This window comes from Colias philodice, chromosome 2 (assembly GCF_061535455.1).
Source record: "Colias philodice isolate Cphi_HAF_F1 chromosome 2, ilColPhil1 Martin Lab GWU primary, whole genome shotgun sequence".
In the NCBI taxonomy this organism is placed as follows: Eukaryota; Metazoa; Arthropoda; class Insecta; order Lepidoptera; family Pieridae; genus Colias; species Colias philodice.
In genome coordinates, this window is record NC_143087.1 from 11,883,934 (window position 1) to 11,907,577 (window position 23,644).

At 31.7% G+C, this 23,644-nt stretch overlaps 1 protein-coding gene across 1 annotated transcript in view; it reads left to right on the top strand.

The window, feature by feature from the left end:
• The first annotated feature begins 3,896 nt into the window (after positions 1-3,896).
• ush (Zinc finger protein ush) overlaps positions 3,897-23,644 on the top strand; it is a 176,707-nt gene continuing 156,959 nt past the window's right edge. Inside the window, exon 1 of the mRNA XM_089708931.1 lies at positions 3,897-4,041. Within this exon, the coding sequence (XP_089565057.1) occupies positions 4,002-4,041 (40 nt within the window). The 5' untranslated portion in view covers positions 3,897-4,001. The remainder of the gene's footprint in view (positions 4,042-23,644) is intronic.

A 23,644-nucleotide genomic window follows, 5' to 3' on the forward strand; every position in this document is an offset into this window, starting at 1 on the left:
TACAATGTTTTTGATTATTGTCTACTTACTTGAGAGTCTGTTGTCTTTTTTAATTTTAAATTATCTCTCTAGATTAAAAAAAAACACTCCTGTGAACACTCTATAAGCTTTATAAATTACTAGCGGTCCGCCCCGGCTTCGCCGTGGTACATATTTCGCAATAAAAGTTAGTTATGTTCTTTCTCAGGGTCTAAAGATTATCTGTGCCAAATTTCACCAAAATCGGTCCAGTAGTTTATGCGTGAAAACCATACATACATACATACAAACCTTTACTCTTTATAATATTAGTATGGATAAGTAAATTAGATTTTCTTTATTTTATATTTTTCAACTCTAGCAACGCGCATGATCTACTCTGACCTAAGTACCTACATATTTAGTATTCTAGTAAAATAAAAATAAAATAAATATAAAAAAGGTAACAAAACTGTTTGATTCTATGTTGAACGATCAAAGTTCTATCATCAAGCAAGGCTATGTATAGCCGTATAATGAAGTTACGTTACAATATAGGGTTAGGTACTTGTAAAACACCAGCAACCTCTCAGGACAAGATAGCTAACATCATAAGTAACAACATTTGTTCTACGACTTTTGATAATTTGTTAGATTTTATTTTCATACAAAAATAAATATAAAATATTCATTTAATTTTCCGTTTGAATATTATAAACTCTACGCGCATCCCAAAAATTACGTAAACAAGAAGCGAACGAGAGGGGAAAGGAAGCGTCGCGTCGTCCTTTCGATAATAAATAGAACATAGACTTACAAATGTTAGGAGAGTACAATAAAAACTTTAAAAAAATAACTTAAAAATAATGTATTGCGTTATGCCAAAAGTCGTAGAACAAATGTTTATGTTGTTACTTATGATGTTAGCTATCTTGTCCTGAGAGGTTGCTGGTGTTTTACAAGTAACCCTGTATACCTACCTACAGGACTTTCAATCACAAGTGCAAAAATGGGAACAAAATATATTCTTACTAGCTTTCCGCCCACGGCTTCGCCCGCGTTTTGAAAGAAAAACCCGCATATTTCCCGTTCCCGTGGAATTTCCGGGATGAAACCTATCCTATGTGTTAATCAAAGTTACCCTCTATATGTGTGCTTTCATTGTAATCGGTTCAGTTGTATTTGCGTGAAAGAGTAACAAACAAACACACACACACACACACACATCCTCACAAACTTTCGCATTTATAATATTAGTAGGATATTAAGAATAGACCAAATTGCATTGGTTGCGTAATATGATGGTGATGTAAAGCCGGCTTCTTACATACCTGCAGAAGGGGCAATATTGGAATTGCACCCTTATTCTTTAAGCCGACAAAATAGGGAGCAGTGAGCAGGACGATGAGCACGACGAGTGGCATGACGAGTAACGTGGCTACACTACGTCCCTGCCTACTTCCCTCGTCACATCCCATACCACTCGTCGAGTCGTGTGGCTGAGGTATTAGACAGGCTACTCACCTACCTGCAGCAGGGGAAATATTGGAATTGCACCCTTAATAGGCTCCTTAAATGTGATACGTATACGCAAGCAGGGGCAATTTTAACATCTGAAATTTCTCCAACCATCTTGCAACCGAGATTGTTCCAATATTGCCCCTGCTGAAGATACGTGAGTAGCCGGCATGAAGCTGGGGGTGTCAGTCTACATTTTGACAGATCATCTTTTGATTATGAGAATACTAGCCTTACCGCCCGCGGCTTCGCACGCTTTGTCTAAAACCTAATAAATTATATACTTTCCTCTTGAGTCACTCTATCTATTAAAAAACCGCATCAAAATCCGTTGCGTAGTTTTAAAGATTTAAGCATACAGGGACCTGGGACATAGGGACAGAGAAAGCGACTTTGTTTTATACTATGTAGTGATAATAATTATACATATGCAATATTAATAAACATTTTCATAACTATTCTATCGTACTTAGGTACTCCAAATTTGTCGGTAAATCATAATACAGATAAGACGAAATTGTAACTAGGTAAGTATATAAAAAACACAACAATAATATTTACATACGATTTTTGAAGTGAAACTTCTTTATCGGGGTTGGAAAACAATTTAGTGTAACATTTTTTCGTTACGCGTGACATTTTTCTGTTACGCGCCATCTTTTTCTTATCCCTACCACGCGTGATTCGACGACGTATTTCTGTAAAGTTGCATATAGTAAATTATTTTTTGAAAAATTAGGTCATAAAGAAGTTTCACTTCTTAAGTGTGTACATTAGTACACGCACACATTTTTTTTATATACTATCTTACTAATATTATAAATGCGAAAGTTTGTGAGGATGGATGTATGTGTATGGGTGGGTGTGTAATGTGTATGTTTGTTACTCGTTCATGCAAATACTACTGAACTGATAACCATGAAATGAAAGCACACATATAGACGCGTAGCTTGGATAAACACATAGGATAGGTCCCGGAAATGCCACGGGAACGGGAACTATGCGGGATTTTCTTTGAAAACGCGGATGAAGCCGCGGGCAGAAAGATAGTTACTTAATATTCATGAATAATAATTTATTAAGCTATTAGCTACTGTTTAAATTAAAGACAATATTTAGTAAAAGTAGCAACCTGTTATAATTTTATAATCAGAGAGGCGGGAGAGCAACACAATATTACAACAAAAATTTTAAGATATAGAGTAAAAAATTACTTGGCAAATGGTGATTTTCTAAAAAATACAATCTTATGACCAATAATAACAATTGACTTTATTCTAATATTTTATTAATAAACTTCATATTATAATAGTCATACAGTTTTTGAACAATGTAGAGTTTTGGTTTAAAAGGGATGAGTTAACATAACATACCTATAACCTAAGTATTTATTTAATATTTTTGGTTTTACTCTTTCAGTCATACTTAAAGTTATTATTTCATACAATTAATATTATAATATTGTTGCTATTTTATACAATTAAAATTAAGATTGGTACGTACCTACTACCTACCCAGTTAAAAATACAAAATTTGAGAATTTATTACTTAAATAGGTAACTATATTTTTATATTTTAATTTTTCATATACATACATAGTTTATTTTGTTTAATTTAACTATACAATCGTTTAAAAATAAAAATAAGTACATACATAATTTAAAATATAATACCTAGGTAGATGAAAGTTCTCTAAAAAATGAAAAATAAAATTGGTATATTATGATTGTGTCTTTGTGAGATTAAATTTCTTTGTAAAGCAGTTGAATTATTCATTTATTACTTACTTAAATATCTAATTTCTGGTATGATATTGATAAAAATAATCAAAGAAATCATTTAAGAGTAGGTACCTATTGGAATTTCATCAGTTGCATTGGTAGATATGATTAAATCTACGGTCTACTTGAAGGAAAATTAAATTGAGATCCTATTTAGACAATTAAATACAATTAAAAAGGAAAGGGTAATGAGTTCTTTAAAGAATAATATCACAATAAATTGATGATAGTTTACATAATATTTGTAACAAAAAATTTTAAATACGTATACAAGAACACATTTATTCTATTAATTTTCCTACTTATTAGTCATGTCATTTAAAGTATTAAAAAGTTATCCTTGATACTTTCCTCCTTCCCTATTTGGTTCTTACCTTATTAGTGTTACTTACATACCTACCTGTTAAAAAAAAAACGTTTTCTGTTCATATTATATGACATAAATACTCAATGAATTACAATCCCAATTTTGATCACAATTTTGTCAATTTTGCATTTTAAATTTTCAAAATTTTCAAAGATAACTTTTCGAAAACGCGGCGATCTCTCAAGAGGGAACGGTAGGCGGGGCCAAAGCCAGCCCTCGCCTTTCCGCGATTTGGCACCTTATTATAAACTACGCCTCTAGTTTGCCTCCGACCGCCGAGTAGAGCGGACGTGTGTTCAGCCCAGCCAAGTTATCGGATATTATCGTGAATAAAAGTGCAGTGTGACATGGTGGTGCCTAGAGGAGCATGCTAGGTCATGTCTCGAAGGAAGCAGAGCAATCCTAAACCGTTGAAACGTAAGTTTTTTAAATTTATTTTCCCTAAAAATTTATGTAGAGTCTTGAACTCTACGAAAAGTTAGTTTTCGAGAAAGTAGAAAACTTTTTGGTTGAAGTTGGTATGTCGTGTTCAATTCGATTGTTTTTATTTATTTTTTGTATGTAGAGCCAGATGCAATAATATAAGTATTATTCTGATCTCTACATTACTACTAGGTACCTACATTTGTTTCTGTTCAGCTCTATATTACGAAAAAGTGTTATCATATTTTACAGTTTGGAAAGTAACCAATTAAAAAGAATGTACGCTAAAATCAATTGATTATAATAACAGCTTTATGAACTAAATTTATGTATTTTGTTTATAATATTTAAAAAATTAAATATTAAAAATAACACATTAAGTACATTAAATTAATTTAATATAAAAAGCGTCTCTTTAAATACTCTATTGTTAATCTTAATATTCAAATAACAATTTAATTGCTTATTGATAGTAAACGGGATATTCTAGCACTAATTAATATTCATACGATAAAATACATATTAGATATGACTTATGAGTAATATAAGTAGTAAATTAACATTTATTTCATAGTTTTGATAATGTTATTACTTATTATGAACCTTATTATCGAAAATTTAGCAGAACTGACTGGCAAATTCATAAAACACCATAATTAACCATGGCTGGTTTTTGCGATCATAATATGAATTTGCCAGTCAGTTCAATTGACGGCGTAAACTGTCTGGAAGTAAGAGGTCATAATGCGGCCCCAGGTTTTAGTTTAATATATTTTAATGCAAGTTTGTAATGTCGTTGACTCTATATTGGCAAGCCCATATGAATGGGATTATTATTCACAATATAACAATAAAACTATTTGTTAATTTACATGCATATTTTTATATTATATAATAGCGATCCAATTTTTATTAGTAGGTAATTTATGTATAATATATACAATCCATACTAATATTATAAATGCGAAAGTAACTCTGTCTGTCTGTCTGTTACTCAATCACGCCTAAACTACTGAACCAATTTGCATGAAATTTGGTATGGAGATATTTTGATACCCGAGAAAGGACATAGGCTACCTTTTATTGCGAAATATGTACCACGTTCGAAGCCAGGGAGGACCTCTTGTTGTTTATAAAACTTTAGATTGCTACTCTATTTTTATAAGGAATCCTGTAAAAATCATCTTAATAGGTGACTAACGGGTTAAACGATGTAAGCATGTAATAAATTCAAAATCTTACAATAATAAGAAAGTATATTTTATAAAAAAACGTCACAACCAACAAATGCGACTTTGTATTTATGCAGAAACCAAAAAATAACATACAAGAATTTCTATACATCAAAATATGCTACTGTATGTAATCTCCTTTATATTTCAGTTAACATTGGGTTTATTAATTGAAATTCAAAACATTTATCCTTAATCATAATAATTGTTTACGTAAATCATAATATAATATTAATTATGTTAATCAATTGGGTATAACATACTGAAATATTTAGGTGTGATGCCGCCCTTGGCTCTCATGCAGCCATTTTTTGTTATTTTTGGATGAAAAACCAACGAAAGTATTGTAATTTAAATAAATATTTTTTTATTACACTATGCACAATAATTATACAATACTGTAAGAGAAGCAAATACTATTTATTGCTGTTTAAATATTTGTATTGTCTTCATGCCTTAAAGTTATGCCGCCCTAGGCCTTACTTAGCGTTAGCACACACATAGTTTTAGCACACACACAGTTTAAGTAATGGATTGTAAACTTAGGTATTTATAAATATTTATTGACTTGTATTTCAAATTAATTTATTTGCCATTTTGTTAATATGAATACTTCCATACTATTAATTAAGTTGACTAAAAGGACAAAATGTAATACAGAATTTGCCTTATGATAAATATGGTCATTGACATTAATTTTCCAATGTGCTGTTTCTTTGACACCAATGACTTGTACAATATTATGTGTGACGTCATAATATATTCGGTTATCAACTAACTATGCCACACGGTTTTACCTGCAGTCAAAACCACGGGCATAAATTTCCATCTACTAGTATTTACAGATTTTTTGAAAAAATTTAGTCTGTATTTGACTCTAGGCCATAAACTATTTTTATTTCAAATTTGATTCAAAAGGGTTTGGCAAAGAAAGCGTATCAGATAAACAGTTTTGCATTTATATTATTAGTATGGATTGAATATTAAAGTAGGAAAAAGTTCTGAATGTCACTATATGACATAAGTAAGTTCCCCGTGTCACAATGTTAGTCTGCATACTCCTCCGAAACGGGTGGACCGATTCTCATGAAATTTTCTGTGCATATCGGGTAAGTCTGAGAATCGGCCAACATCTATTTTTCATATGTACCACGGGCGAAGCCGGAGCGGACCGCTAGTAATAGATAAATTAAAGCCGCCTAAGGTTGAAAAACTTATAAATTAGATATCTCTTTAATTAATGAAGAAAAGTCAAGGTATGAAGGGGTATGCAATATGCATATTTCATACCATATAATATTTTGCTGCACATAATTATTATTGTTCTTTACATTGGAGAGATGAGCCATTAATGTAATCTTATATATAAAAATGAATCGCAAAATGTGTTGGTAAGCGCATAACTCAAGAACGGCTGAACCGATTTCGATATTTCTTTTTTTATTATATTCCTTGAAGTACGAGGATGGTTTTTATGTAGAGAAAACGTAAATATGTACCACGGGCGAAGCCGGGGCGGACCGCTAGTCTATAATATAAAAATGAATCCTAAAATGTGTTGGTAAGCGCATAACTTGAGAACGGCTGAACCGATTTCGATAATTCTTTTTTTATTATATTCCTTGAAGTACGAGGATGGTTCTTATGTAGAGAAAACGTAAATATGTACCACGGGCGAAGCCGGGGCGGACCGCTAGTCTTATATATAAAAATGAATCGCAAAATGTGTTGGTAAGCGCATAACTCGAGAACGGCTGAACCGATTTCGACAATTCTTTTTTTATTATATTCCTTGAAGTACGAGGATGGTTCTTATGTAGAGAAAACGTAAACATGTACCACGAGCGAAGCCGGGGCGGACCGCTAGTACAAAATAAATTATTTTTTTAAGCAAAACGTTATGAAGTTGAATAATTTCAAAATAGTTTTACCCACAGAACGAAAGAGGTTATAAGACTCTACCATAGAGTCTACATTATAAAATGCCAAATACCAAATACATATTTCATGTTTTTAAGAGCTAGCGCGCAAGGGCAACTTTTGTCTCCGCAACAATTTTGTCTCCCCCATCAACTCTCTAGGAAGTTGCGTCGCTATGTGCGCGCACTTTCTTACTAGCCCATAGAGTTGATGGGAGAGTAGGTTGGTTGGATGGGAGAGTTGAAGGGAGGATGGGAGAGACAAAAGTTGCTCTTGCGCGTTAGCTCTTAAATATGTTGTTATCCAATATATGTCCATGTGTATTGTGTATTATACATACAATAAAGACGCCATGTTCTAACTTGAAAATAGAGACTTATTAATTAAAGCATTAAGGAATATAATGTAGGACCGAATAATACTAAATCGATAATACAACAATAAAAGGATAATAAATATTATACCTACATATAATATAATAAAATTTTAAATGTGTACCAAATTATGGAAATGAGATTAATTTTTTTCCTTTTATTAATTTTTATATTAATTATTAAGCTAATCATTGCTTTTGTAATATAATATTACAAGCGGTCCGCCCCGGCTTCGCCCGTGGTACATATTTACGCTTTCTCTACATAAGAACCATCCTTGGACTTCTACAAACATTTAAAAAATAATAATTATCGAAATCGGTTCAGCCGTACACACGTGATGCCGCGCGGCGCGATGAGCAGGACGAGGAGCAGGACGAGTAGCATAGTGTGGCTGGGGTATTAGATGACTAGTGTAGACTTTTGATGAGTTCAACTTAAAACAATAAAATAGGTAAACATCGATGACTCTCAAAAAACTATTCGCTTGTATAATAAATGAATCACGTACCACAAGTGTGTATCAGCTGTGAATCAACATAAAACCTGTCGATTATTTTTATACAAGCATTTTTGTTTGCACGCCTCGACTCAAAGTGCGGTAGGGGTCAACACACGCTTATCGCAAAAGTATTCTTTGATTGTTTATTTATCAGTGTATGTGATACGTAATTATAACATCGTGGAAACATCCAGTATATCGGGATTGGATTACGGGAGTATCTCCATACATACATGTTAACATGCTTCACCTGTCAGTATGGCAGATATAATAATATATTACTACTAGCGGTCCGCCCCGGCTTCGCCCGTGGTACATATGAAAAATAGATGTTGGCCGATTCTCAGACTTACCCGATATGCACAGAAAATTTCATGAGACTCGGTCCACCCGTTTCGGAGGAGTATGCAGACTAACATTGTGACACGAGAATTTTATATATAAGACTAGCGGTCCGCCCCGGCTTCGCCCGTGGTACATATAAAAATAGATGTTGGCCGATTCTCAGACTTACCCGATATGCACAGAAAATTTCATGAGAATCGGTCCACCCGTTTCGGAGGAGTATGCAGACTAACATTGTGACACGAGAATTTTATATATAAGAGATATAATTTGAATATAAATACATGTATGTTCGAATGTAACTTAATCCTTTTCATTCGATTTTGACCCACTTTAAAAGTTTAAACAGATTTAATTGGGACAAAATTTGGATCAGTGACAAAACAACAATTTCGTGATTTTAAGTGAGTGTTATTAGTTATTTTAATTATTTATTCAGGTATATGTGTGACTACCTATTACTATAATATAAGTGAATACTGCGTAAAATAATATTTACTGCTAAACTATAACACCAGCATTGCAACTAATGTTTTAAGAGCTATAATGAATAATCACTTGACATAAGGTGGCCCCAAGGGTGGCCCCCATGCTCCTTTGCTTATTTTTCTTAGAAAAACTATTTAATACAGCGCCATCTAGTAACCAAATAACTAAAACTTTTTGTAAACTAGACCATGAACTAAACTAGTTCATGATATAATATTTAGTTAGATAGACCTTTGCCGTTAAATTAGGGGTCACTAACCACTTAATTTACAGATTTGATTATCATAATTAAGTATTTAGAAATATGTTCGGTATTTATTCCGAATGATTTTGTTTCACTAGACCTAAGTTTTCTAGATTCTTTAGAAGAAAAAAAATTTTTTTTTTGATTATTTTGTATTTTATCAAAATACATTAACAGATTTGGTTGTATCGGGAATCAGACATATATTCTACTTTAAATTGTTTATTGAAATATTTATTGTAATAAATATATGTATATTGTAATCTAAAATTATATTTATTGGTTAAAATGACTACTTACTATAATATCTCAACAAATCATTTACCAATATAACATTTATTATATTTATAAGTAATATATAACTAATTATAACAATATGACTCAAGCTTCTAAAATAGTCTCTGTTCTGGAAATATTTTATTATCTGTGCCAAATTTATCAAATATACGACCTAAGAAAATAATCAACTATAACTTTTACGGCCGTGAACTATTCGATTAACCAATTTCTTATCAATACATTAGAGTATGTTATATTTAAATAAATATTTCTAGATATTTTAAACAGCACTAATTATCTAAAGTGTAACTTGTTTTGATGAGAAGAGGACAAATTATGTCATAAATTATTTATAATATTCCCCTTTCTTGTTAGGCAGATGATGAGAGAACTCGACTGCCGCGGTAAGAAGGGAGAACTGCACATATTATGCCAGTAGACAGGGTAATATTGGAGATATTTACTAATACATATATTATAAGCGGAAAAATTCATTTTATTGCACACATTATATGTATATAACGAACATTTTCAATATGACGAGTAGGAACGACTTTGTGGATCTCCTGTGATCCTCCTAGACCGCGCCTGCTCTACACACGCACGGATTAACATAGGACCACTTAGCATATAAAGCATATGTATCAGACAATTGAAGCTTAATCATAGATACCCATCAGCCAATAATTAAACCCCATAAACGGTACAAAATAGCCAGGAAATCATTCGAAACGGTCACAATAGCTGGCCTGTCGGTACCTTCGTGCATTCACAATGACCCTTTGATACGCCGCCGGCTTGCTCCCGTGTCAAGCATTTTGTTTCGTTATCTTGTTCTGTGGCAGATAAATACGAGAATCGATTTAAGTGTGCAAATCATTTATTGTTCGGACTAGGATGATACTAAACTTGATATGAATGCGCAGGCGCTATGCTTAAAGCCTCAAAAATACATTTTTATTTGATTTATGAACAAAATCAATTCGTATTATTCGGTACTGAAGCTACAACACTGCCGGATTTCATGAAAACCGCTCAGACGTTCCAATTAAACATCCACAGATCAATGCAAACAGCCGAACCTTTGTATTTATAACTAGCCGCTCGTCCTGGCTCTGCCCGGGTTAAAATTATGATAAAATATAGCCTATGTTCATCAGTGATAATGTAGAATTCTATTGGGAAAATATTTTTTTAAATCGGTCCAGTAGTTTCGGAGCCTATTCACTTCAAAGAAACAAACAATAAAATCTTACCCCTTTATAATATTAGTACCTATAGAAGTATAGATAATGGTGTAGCATACACACAAATATCCCTTCTTCATTTTCCTTATATATTCAGACGAGCTGTGCCCTGCGGTTTTACCCGCAGTACCCCACTTCTGTTGGTCTTAGCGTGATGATATATAGCCTATAGCCTTCCTCGATAAATGGGCTATCTAACACTGAAATAATTTTTCAAATCGGACCAGTAGTTCCTGAGATTAGCGCGTTCAAACAAACAAACAAACTCTTCAGCTTTATAATATTAGTAGGATAGATAAAGATGCGTGCATTAGCTTGTCTTACATAGATTCGTTTCACGCAGCCGGCTGGATAGATGCGAGCAATCTGCACTCACCTTATCTTGGCTACAAATGAGATGGTCCAACACTTGTAGCTTTAAGAACACGCTGTATATGATACTTAGTGACTAATTGGTGTACAGGGTGTGCGTAAAGTTCATTCTTTATTTTTTTCCATTGGGTGGATTATGTACTAGGTGTTTATGGTGTCTTATTTTAAATAAGGTAAGTCAGTAAGGTACATGAAGAAGAAAAGTTGTATTGTTGTTTTAACTTTTTTGTAGCTAAAAAATAAGAGCAGATCTCACACTTTATAATAAACTAGCTGCGCTCCGCGGTTTCACCCGCGTGGCTCCGATTCTGTTGGTCTTAGCGTGATAATATATAGCCTATAGCCTTCCTCGATAAATGGGCTATCCAACACTGAAATAATTTTCCAAATCAGACCAGTAGTTCTTGAGATATGTACCTAATGTAATTTATATTAATAATAAGTAAAAAATGGCTGTAACTATAAAAACATGTCATTATTAACGTTAAAGTAAAATGTAACGGGTATCATTTTACAATTATTTTTCCGCATTATACATTTTGTCCATTTACATTTTGTCCATAAACGTTGTTATAACTCTATATTATGATATTTTTAAACACCCTGTATTTAATTAACGTTCACAGCCTACATACCTAATGATCAACGATAAAAACGGAATGCATTACACAATAAAAGCACCCTTGTTTGATGAACGTTTAAAGAAATACCTCATTAAAGAATTTGTGATTCTTTTTTTATTTAATACCTATTTAAATGTCATTTGTATACCATAGACTACAGGCACAGTATTACCATTATAGGAAATAATGGTAATACTGTGCTACAGGGCTCAATGAAAAGCTATTTGCTATTTATTGAGCCCACATAGTTCCCAATCCCGTGGGATTTCCGGGATAAAACCTATCCTATGTGTTAATCCAAGTTACCCTCTATATGTGTGCTCAATTTCATTGTAATCGGTTCAGTAGTTTTTACGTGAAAGAGTAACAAACATCCATACATCCATACATCCATACATCCTTACAAACTTTCGCCATTATAATATATATTAGATATATTAGATTTTTTTATGTACACCCTGTAAATATTTAGTGTTTAGACACTTACAAGCATAAGTGCTTGCGGTATTGCTTAGAGCTAGTAACAGATGGACAATATACCTACATATAAGGCCTTAGTCAGCCCCCCTAGTCAAGTGGCTTTCTGTTAGCGTAGCGTTCAATAGAATAGACTACGAATGTATGAGATTGAGATTACGTCAATCTCATACATTCGTAGTCTATTCTATTGAACGCTACGCTAACAGAAAGCCACTTGACTAGGGGGGCAGGAATATAAATAACTGGAAACAGATTAGTTTTAAAAGTAAGGCGTTGGTAATAGGTAACGTATTATTGGTTTATTTCTTTCTTAATTTTGTAGATATCTATAAAAGTTAAATGCATTAGTTAAACCATCGGTAACCCGATAATTACTGAACCGATTTTTATATGAGTCTCTTAATCATAGATTAATTATTGGCCTCCAAATGAAAAAAGAAATTGGTTGTCTGTAAAGTCGGTTTACTGACGATAGTTGAACGTGACAACGTCCGATAATGCTTCTTTGTCGCTCGTTCCGCGCTCTCGCTCGCACTTCAAGCCATGGAACGCCTCAGAGCGAGGTAACGCCGCATGAGTCATGTTTTTTCGTGCGTGCAGCCGGCTCTATCGAATTATAAGACGTTGTCACGTCAAAAATAATGAACCTACAAAATTAAAATAATTATATAATATAATATACATAAATAAGCATGGATTTCACAAACGACAGTATGCTTTATCAGCAGGATACTCGCTGATAACTGATAAGCGTAATAATGATTCAGTATGCAATATTATATCATAGTTTAGAGTTACATTGAGTTTAGACATTGCACACTTATACATAATAGGTATTATTTATTACACACGTAAGAAGTGAAACTTCTTTATGACCTTATTTTTCAAAAAATAATTTACTATAATATGCAACTTTACAGAAATACGTCGAATCACGCGTAGTAGGGATAAGAAAAAGATGTCACGCGTAACGAAAAAATGTTACACTAAATTTTTTTCCAACCCCGATAAAGAAGTTTCACTTCAAAAAAATAGCAATAATATGTGTTTTCTTGCCTAAACAGGATTAAAATAATTTTGATCTACATTTATTCTACCTACAGTATAGTCTCCTGAGTATAGGAGACTGTTCTCACGGGAAAAACTAAGAACAGTTTTGTGGTAAATACAAAAGATAAATAGGCAATACCAATTTGTATGATAATGATAGTAACACAGTGATAACAACCTCCATAATACATATCCCTTCTTCCCTACTAAATATTATAAATGCGAAAGTAACTCTGTCTGTCTGTCTGTTACGCTTTCCCGCTTATACCTCTTAACCGATTTTAATGAAATTTGGCACAGACAATCTTTAGACCCTGAGAAAGAACATAGGCTACTTTTTATCAAAACACCACGCGGGCGAAGCCGCGGCCGGAAGCTTCAAGCTAGTAAATTATAAATAAACAGTCATTTTTACGGTGTGATAAAAAGATAAAAAAGTAAGGATCCATTTAGTCATCAATTACAACATGTTATTCTGCAATATATATCGTTAACATGTAATATTGTTACTGGAACAAGCGATAAGCAATCTTATCTGATTAGTTTTAAAATACTTTTTGTAATAACATATTATGATTGCGATTTCGTACGCTTTTTCATTACATGCCATGTATTTTAAGAACCTTGTTTACAAATTGACAAACATTTAAATTTAAAGGATATATTTTCCTCTCAAGTTTTCACAAATTATTTCTTGGCATGGTTTCATGGGATGATAGAAACATGATTTGATACTAAAACGGTAATCAAAGTTTACAATGTCAGAAGTGAAACTTTTTTCGCCTTAACTCCCTGACGTGACGGTATTGCCATGATGCGACATTTAAATTTTACTCTCAACGCGCTTATAGAAGATCACTTCAAAACGTACTCTGAAAATTTTTTATACAACTTGAATAATTTTTATAAGTTTTTAATCTACCAAAAACGTTTAATCTGCGCAACATTCGTACTTATTTAAAGGTTTAATTTTACAAACAATAAAGCCATTTATCCCCTCAGTCGGGGTGCTTTTGACCACAGAGTCAACCCCTCTTTCCCACGGTCACACGCGCCGTCATTTGTTGATTTTGAGGGTTCAAAATTGCCACAAAATCGTGTTACTATTTGCAACATATTTTTTATATAACTTTATGCTGATAACAATTTATTCGTATAGCAAAAATAGTAAATACAAAATATCGGGTAAAGATAACAATTTTTTATTGAATTTTTTGAAAAAATACTTGGATTTTCATTTACAACTTTTGGGACTAAAATTACTTGCTCAGAACAAATATTTATTCGAAATTATGTCGATTTACAATATTGGATCTTCTTATCTCATAAATAAGCAGAATATTAGTATTTAAGATAAATATCAAAATTGTGTTATTAAAAATTTAAAATCAATAATAGGATATCCTGTCGATGAAATATTTTATCAAATTGTATATATGTAGTTATGATAAAACACATTACAAAAATCCATCAAAAGTAAATAATCTAAAAAATTCTAACGATTTTCATCATTATGAAGAAACAATATTTCTGTTTATTTTTCATTAGTACCTACTTACCTAGATTTTATAGATTTAGGAGTCAACTATTATTTTTCTATATATTTTATGTATGCCAGTTGAATTTCGTATTTTATGATTTATCCTAATTCCTAACTACCTAAAACTTTTCAATTATTTCAACTAAGATTATTATCGTCATGACTTACGTAACGACGCAAAACGGATCCCACTGCATCTGTTAACATGCACTCAAAATTGAACTTAATAACATATAAGAATAGCTTGTATTTAGTTCTATTTTCCCTTGCAATGTTTACTGGGATTGATATAAATCTACGTGATAAGGGGAACGATAAGTTTTATCTATTGGGATTAAAATCGGTGGACATTCTCGATCTGATAAACATCGATTATCAAGTGATCGTTTATATGTACAGTCGAATTAAATTTGTGCAATAAAATTGTAGATTGTAATCTTTAGTATTTTCTTGATTTTACGCGAATATTTTTATTAGCATACATTTAACGAATTTTAAACGCAATTTATTCCTTAACCCGACGTTTCGAACACTTTAAACCGCGTTTAAAATCATTTAAAAAAAGTGTTTAGTTTCTGCTTGTTATCTTTGTTGTCGAAATTTTGTTAAAATGTTTATTCCGTGGTCTTTATTTTTTTTGTTTTATTTTTAAGTACACAATGTTGTATACTTAAGTTTTTTAAGAATATGTTTTTGTCTCTTGATTGTAGTTGAATTAAAAATATATACTAGCATCCATATATGGCATGCTTATGTCTTGAATTCAGTAGGTACTTTATGGAATGTTTCTTTGTTTTTTTAACCTACCTACTCGTAATTTAATAGTTTAAGTTATTTCTGTTGTGTTAATTAACGTTCATTGGTTACAAAGTTATGGAACTCTTTTTTTTATATTTGGAACGTTTTTATAAAAATGTTTATTGTTTATACAATGAAACATAACGGGCCAAGTTTTATACAGTATAAAATAATATGGAGCAAAATAATAATAGCTAATAAATAATAATAATGGCTTGACATTTCGAATAATTAATTTAAAGTTTTTGAAATGCGTTGTAATTTTTTTTTGTTTTTTTCTTAGTCAGTTTACGCCATGAATTGAAATGACTGGCAATATTCATATAATAAATACCATACTAAACCATGGCTGGTTATTACAATCATAATATGAATTTGCCAGTCAGTTCCATTCATGGGGTAAACTGTCTGGAAATAAGAGGTCATAATACGGACCCTGGTGTTCAAAAAAATATATAAATATTTTAAATAATAAGTGTACTCTATGATAAATAAATAGCACGTAGATATTTCTAATTCTCTCGTAATCCGTTTCCAAAATTAGTAGGATTAATTTTTTGATAGTGAGTGATCGATTATTTAGGATAAAAATGATAAAAAACTTTATCGTCAATAGATTATATTTCATAAGATAGCGTTTTCCTCTATCTAGTTTATGACTTAATTTCGTCAATAAAACGTCAATTTAATACCGTTTTTATTAAATATAATATTAGAAAATACTTATTTGTTATCCATACTTCCATACTCATATTATAAATGCGAAAGTAACTCTGTCTGTCTGTCTGTTGCTCAATCCCGCCTTAAGTACTGAACCAATTTGCATGAAATTTGGTATAGAGATATTTTGATACCCGAGAAAGGACATAGGCTACTTTTAACCCCGGGGCATAGGATAGGTTTTATCACGGAAATCCCACGGGAACGGGAACTATGCGGGTTTTACTTTGACTGCGCGGGAGAAGCCGCGGGCGGAAAGCTAGTTTTTTTGTAAGAATGAAAAGATGTTTGTAGGAATAAATATCAAATATTCATTGATTATAAATAATTAAATAACAAATAAACACGTTTGTACCTAATTTTGTGGTCGTTGTTTATGTGAGTTTTAGCCTTTACCGATATTAGTAAACAACTTCACATTCTAAGATCACATTATTATGGTGTGCGTATAAAAAATATTGCATAACATAATATTTTCCACATCACAATAAAAATATTCACAAATAAAGGGACAACACACGCATTTTCGATTAGACGCAAAGCGGTCCTTATGAGAATTATTTATGAGCTCTTCTATAGAATAGTATCATTGATTGTTTGTTTGTTTGAAAGCGCTAATCTCAAGAACTGCTTGGTCCGATTTGAAAAATTATTTTGGTGTTAGATTGCCCATTTATCGAGGAAGGCATATGTTATCATCACGCTAAGAGTGCTAAGGCCAACAGGAGTGGAGCACTGCAGGTAAAACCGCAAGGCACAGCTAGTTATGTATAAGGATTGAATCGATATTATAGCATTTACAACATTTAATTATCACCAGCTATGGATTAATTTTATTTAATTAGATTTACCCGCTTTTCCCAATTATTCTAAAGTACCTTAAAAAGCGTAAACTAACTCAATTAAAAATTAAAAATGGCGCCCAATTCAGCATGACCATGCGTGAAGCATACAAAAATGTGCGCCCACATATAAATCCACCCACACAAGCGATAACGTCCGTTTTATCAAGTCACTAATAAATAAATCAGACTATCTTTTGCCATCGAACCAATGTGATATTCTAATTGGCAATGTCTGGCTTAGCCCGATCTGATATGAAAAATGAAACATGCAACGAAGTTTCAAATCGTTACTTTTATTATCTGCGCAATGGATACATAGTTTACTTTTTAGTCTGTGACAAATGTCAATTTTAGCGCGAACCCGTGATTTTTTTTCTTTCTTTTTTTCTTTTGGAAATGTAATGCAATTAATTGCTAAGTAATTATTAAAAGTCTTCTAAATTACAATGAAAGTGTTTTTATGTAATTTTGTATTGCATAGAGATGTTATAATTAAATTATTGATTCTTTTAAATTTGTTAATCAGAAAAACACGATCATTTTACAATATGATAACAGTTAACAAAGACTTATCAAATAATGAGCAAATATACTTTATCGTTGTGTAATCGATTTATTATCGTGTTCACTCGATGGTTGTCACATCGATACATCGATTTCTATCGATTTTAGCTACCGTTTTCGTGATAACGTTACACATATTACATGTGTGATAACACATACTTATATTTATATTTGTTTATTTATAGAAAAACATCTGTATATGGTGTGTCTGATATCAATAATGTTTATTTCTATAAAAAGCATCAATTTTGTTATAGAAGAGATAAATAATTTGGAAAATCCAAAAGTGCACGCCTCATAATTTTTTTTAAATAAATATTTATTAATTATTATTTTTGTTTATTTAATAACAATTAAACCACATCGAATCAGACCCTGAAAAATGAAAGGGTTCTATTCCTGAGCATACTCAAGCGTAAGAGAAAAAAAAAAGACTCGATTAGTAAAGTATTTCGGTCGCTATCGTGTTAACAAGAAAAAGGATCCGCACATACAGACACACGGACGTCCAAGACAGAACTTTTTTAAACTGTTTTTTAACTAGTTTAAATAACAAAAATGACATCAAAAATATCATGAACGTTAAAAATAGTGTTTTTTCTTAATATGTGTGTGTATTTATTATCTTACAAGTGCAATGTATGATACATAAAGACATTTTAAGTTTGAAAAATCAGATGTTTTGCGCGAAGTGACAGTAGTACCCACCTCAACGCTTATTTATCGTAAATAATAAATACTATTTATTAAGAAGATACAGTGTAAACCACGATAAAATCTATATATAAATAAAAAATATCACAGATATTTACACCTGCATAAACCATTTTTATAAAAATTCCACTAGATGGAGCCAAACCAAACACACGACCGCTAATTACGTATTGAAATAATAATCTAACACGAATACCGACCATTGACATGGGATCTCTTATCAATGCGATAGCTTAGCGGATGCTGACGATAAGGGATTTTTACACTAGAGGTGCGGGGGGGTGAGGTCGCGGCACAGGGGAGGAGGGGGAGGCGTGATGGACGCATGTGTCGATGATTATCTCATGTGTGTATAATTGTTTAAATAGTTTTTAATGTGTAATTTACGTGGGTGAAAGATTTTTTGTAGCGTTTTTGGTGATTTTTTGGGCAGTGGGAGAGGTTTTGAGAGGAGCGTCTAGGACTGTAACATGGTTACTTTATGTCGTACTGACTATGATGATTAATTAGTAATTACATGCATGTTTTACTTAACTATTTTTTTATTTTTCCTAGCTAACATAGAGATAAAAAAGATTGAAGGTCAAGAGACATTTAATATTTAAATTCAGAAGAAGGTAATGTAAGTATGACACAAACTTTAAAGCACCGACTCCTCTGTCTAAAGAAACTCTCTATCTCTATCTAATCTATTTATTTATTTACATAATTCAAATAATTAATCAGTCGAAAGAGCTTCTAAAAGTCTATTTGAATGTACATATGTATAAAATATAAATATTGATTTGGATTTTATAAACTATAGACACATCCATGATCTGTAGATATAATCAGACATGTGTAAGAATCTTCAAAATATGAAAACTAGCTGTCCACCGCGAGTTCGCCTGTGGTACTGTCGAAGAATCGCTGTACCAACTTTGACCGTTCGTGGGGTCATGAACAAAACTTTGGTATAGATCATCAAATCGAAATTTAATTAATAATAATCAATCACTACATAGTATAAAACAAAGTCGCTTTCTCTATCCCTATGTCCCTTTGTATTTTTAAATCTTTAAAACTACGCAACGGATTTTGATGCGGTTTTTTTAATAGAGTGATTCAAGAGGAAGGTTTTAGTATATAATTTATTAGGTTTTAGACAAAGCGGGCGAAGCCGCGGGCGGAAGCTAGTTAGGAATAAAATTCACGTGTTATTACCAATTAATCCTAATGAATCACAATAAAACTGTACACGAGTTGGATAGTTCTCGAAGCCATTTACGTAAGATCATACTTGTGTGATGAAATTGCTGATTACGAAACGATAACTTATCATACAATAATTGGAACCTGTTTTAACAAAGTTTCCCAATACTATTTGATAACTTTTGAACCGTGATAGCGTGATAATCTGATAAACAGTTACTGTTTAAAATTTGTGAGTTCGTTATAATTTATACATTGGTTATAGAGGTTATTGGAGACATTATGCTAATTACGTTTGGGGAGACGAGATGGCATGACTCATATTATAGTTTTAAAAGGGATGTGTTTTCGTTTGGTAGAGCGCGGCGCGGCGCAGATAGAGTAATAAAAAATGAAATTGAATAAAAGAGGCACACAATATAATTATTGTACGGTTTTTTGTAATTGATTAATATTTTATAACGAGATAAAGGATGTATTTATGTACCTAAATAAAAGTGATGAAGTGCATTTAAAAATACTTACATATTTTTGAATCTAAATATTATGTGAAAAGTATCTGCTTGTCTACTGAATAATTATATGTATTTATGCCAGAAATAATGATTAAATTAAGAGTAAAAGTGAGCCTATTGGAATAAATTAAACAGGACAAACCAGTGGGTAATTAATTGATTCATTTTGTTCCATAAAGTGATCTCGAACATTATTTTATTCTTCGTAGGTCGGTCGTTCTTAGTCGTAGTTTTTTTGTTTGCAGTTGAGTTTAATATTGAGATCTTCATATAAAAACATGTTTTTTTATTTATGAAGAGAATTATTTCTTCCTAATCAACTTTTATCCTAAATTCCCTATATATTTACTGATTAAGAAACATATTCATAAAGTATGTTTTTGTACAATTTTGAAAATTTAAAAATTGGTAATTCCCTTGTAATTCCTTTTTAAATATTCATAAAAGAAAATCCTTTGACGTTCATTAATAATTCTAACATACAACACATTTTCACGATTGAATATTATGCAAATAAGTATATTATATACTAGTGGTCCGCCCCGGCTTCGCACGTGGTACATATTTCGCCATAAAAGGTAGCCTATGTCCTTTCTCGGGTATCAAAATATCTCCATACCAAATTTCATGCAAATTGGTTCAGTAGTTTAGGCGTGATTGAGTAACAGACAGACAGACAGAGTTACTTTCGCATTTATAATATTAGTAAGGATTACATATAGTATACTAAGTATATACAATCTGCAATTTTAAAACGATAGGTGAACCGTTACAAAAGCTCGGACGTGCCTTATCACAGCGACGATGTTTGGTAAACTGAGCTATCATCTCATACATTACATAGTTATATTTTGTTACTAATGTTTCTTACTGGCTATGTACTGCGTTACATTGTTACTATTATGTATTTTCTGTTAGTTTTTAGGGTTCCGTATCGAAATCACTCTTATCACTGAGACTTTGACGTCAGTCACCAGGCTATATCTCATGAACCGTGATAGAGAAAGTTGTAATTTTCAGAGACGACGTATTTTTGTTGCCGCTATAACAATAAATAAAAAAAAAATGAACAACGAAATGGTTGGCACAGTCATAAATTGGTTGGATGACCTTTCAGTTGCTCTTTAGTCTTTACTATTGTCATTTGCTTTATTGTCATTTGTACGGAACCCTTAGAGTCGTAATTCCGACTCGCACTTAACCGATTTTATTTATCAACAGTCAGATATCAGTTGCATTTTTGTTTCTCTAATCTTTTTAAACTGTCTAAAAGGGTGTAAATTATTATAATCTTTTGTTTATCAATTCTCCATTTAGACCTGAACTTATCAATATTTGGATGCATGGGAAACTTTTAAATTATCTCTTGCAGAAATCCTATTTTTTTGAATAAATAATTTTTATTACAAAAAATTATTATTACTCTACAAAAAAGTTTTGGCTATGGTTACAACCAGATATTGGGAGCCAATTTTTAAAAAATATATTTGTACTAAGTTTGTACTTTATATAACTGTTTAATTTTTTCCTTCTCTCTTGTATTGGTGCCAAATAAATGTATGTCTATGTCTAAAATCTCAATACAACAATGCCACAGTAAAATAAAAACAGATGCCACTATCAATAGCAGATAGTTTTAAAGCGGAGATTCATTACGTTATCTTATCACACTCCATTAAGTGTTATCAGCCACTGTTATCACTCAGATGAGCTGAACAAAGAGCATCGCTACATTTAGATCTCGTGACGACTAAATATATGTTTTATATTACTATTTGAGTGTTTTGACTATTAGATTTTACTAGTAACTAGACGCTTGTGTCGTTATTATAGTAGAGTCATTTTAATAGGTAACATTTGACAGTTCAAAAAATTCAACAACGTAACCTTGTTACGACGAACATAAAATAATATATTATAGATACTAATAAACCATCCCTAACATAATAAATAATTTCTGATTTAAAGAACTGACGTCTGACAGACGTCATACTCCACTATAATATAGGTAAATTCATAATATGTATTGATTTTGTCGTATGAAGTAAAATGAAAAACTATTAAAGATAAACTAAATATGAATATTGGAACGTACTACGTAGAATGATGTTGCATTTTATATTGTATCCATAATAAAAGCTATAATTAATAGAAACACCTGTGTCTGTTTGTTCGTTTTGATATAAATTTTTATTAGAATACATGTTCAAAAGTATGTTTTACAAACTATCTAAGATTAAAACATTTTTGTTTGGGACTAATATACATAGCTGGTTCTGCGGCTTCACTCGCGTAGTACCCGGGTAAAATGTATGAGGAAGGTAATTTAAGACGTCTGTTTTTACATATACGAGTAACGAACATCCATCCATTCTCTTTTTTCGTATCAGATAATCATTTTATAAATCTTAACAAATAGCGTTGCATACAGACAGAGTTACTAATTAATATTAGTTTAACTAAGATGGTATCACCTACAATAAAAAGTCAAAATGTTAAATAATTAAATAATGCATTACTTGAGCTATCACTGCTATTACTTTAGTCATTAAACAATGGGAGGGTAATCGAAAAAATAATTCCAACTATATGTCTTCCGCGTGTAAGGTCCGCAAAAAAAGTAAATAAATTTTTATCGTTTTTTTAATAACGAGAATAGAGTTCAAAAAAGGAAGAAATAATTTGAAAAAAAGTCGTTTTAAATTTATATATGAATAATATAAAAATGAATCGCAAAATGTGTTGGTAAGCGCATAACTCGAGAACGGCTGAACCGATTTCGATAATTCTTTTTTTATTATATTCCTTGAAGTACGAGGATGGTTTTTATGTAGAGAAAACGTAAATATATACCACGGGCGAAGCCGGGGCGGACCGCTAGTGAATAATAATATTATGTAAAAAATAAATAAGGAAAAAGAATTTAATTTTAGGTTCTTACTAATATGGTATTTAAATGTATGTTTAATGTTATTTTAATTTGATTTAAAATTGAGGATCCATGTTAAAAGTTAATATATACGGCATACGCCATATTATAGATATTATCTTATGTTAATACGATACAATATTATATGGTATTTTCCTTGTGATAAATCAGGATTGGTGACAATTCTAGGACGACCCGAAAACAATTATTGTTGTTTAATAGAAGCAAACTTAAGGGAAAACCTTATTGAAATTTGACTATCCTCCTCGTTTGTTGTTTATTTATTACACACAGACTCTAGGTTTGAATTCCTTATGAAATCTATTTTTTTTAATCTACCTTAGCTATATTTTTAAATCTCCTAACCTATCTAAAAAGAACTAACCATTTGTTACTTCTCTCGCGATTAATGCCTTTTTTCCCCAAGGTCTGAACCAATATGTTAATATTATAATAATTTTTCTATAAGAAGTTCAGCTGAGAACCTTCTCTCTTCCTTTCAAAACCTAAATAGGGCCTGTATAATACTGTATACCAATAGATTAAGGAACATGTCAAATAATGCAACAAAAACGAAACTCGTTTTGCGAAACATAATAAACCTCCATTGCTGACCGTACCAAT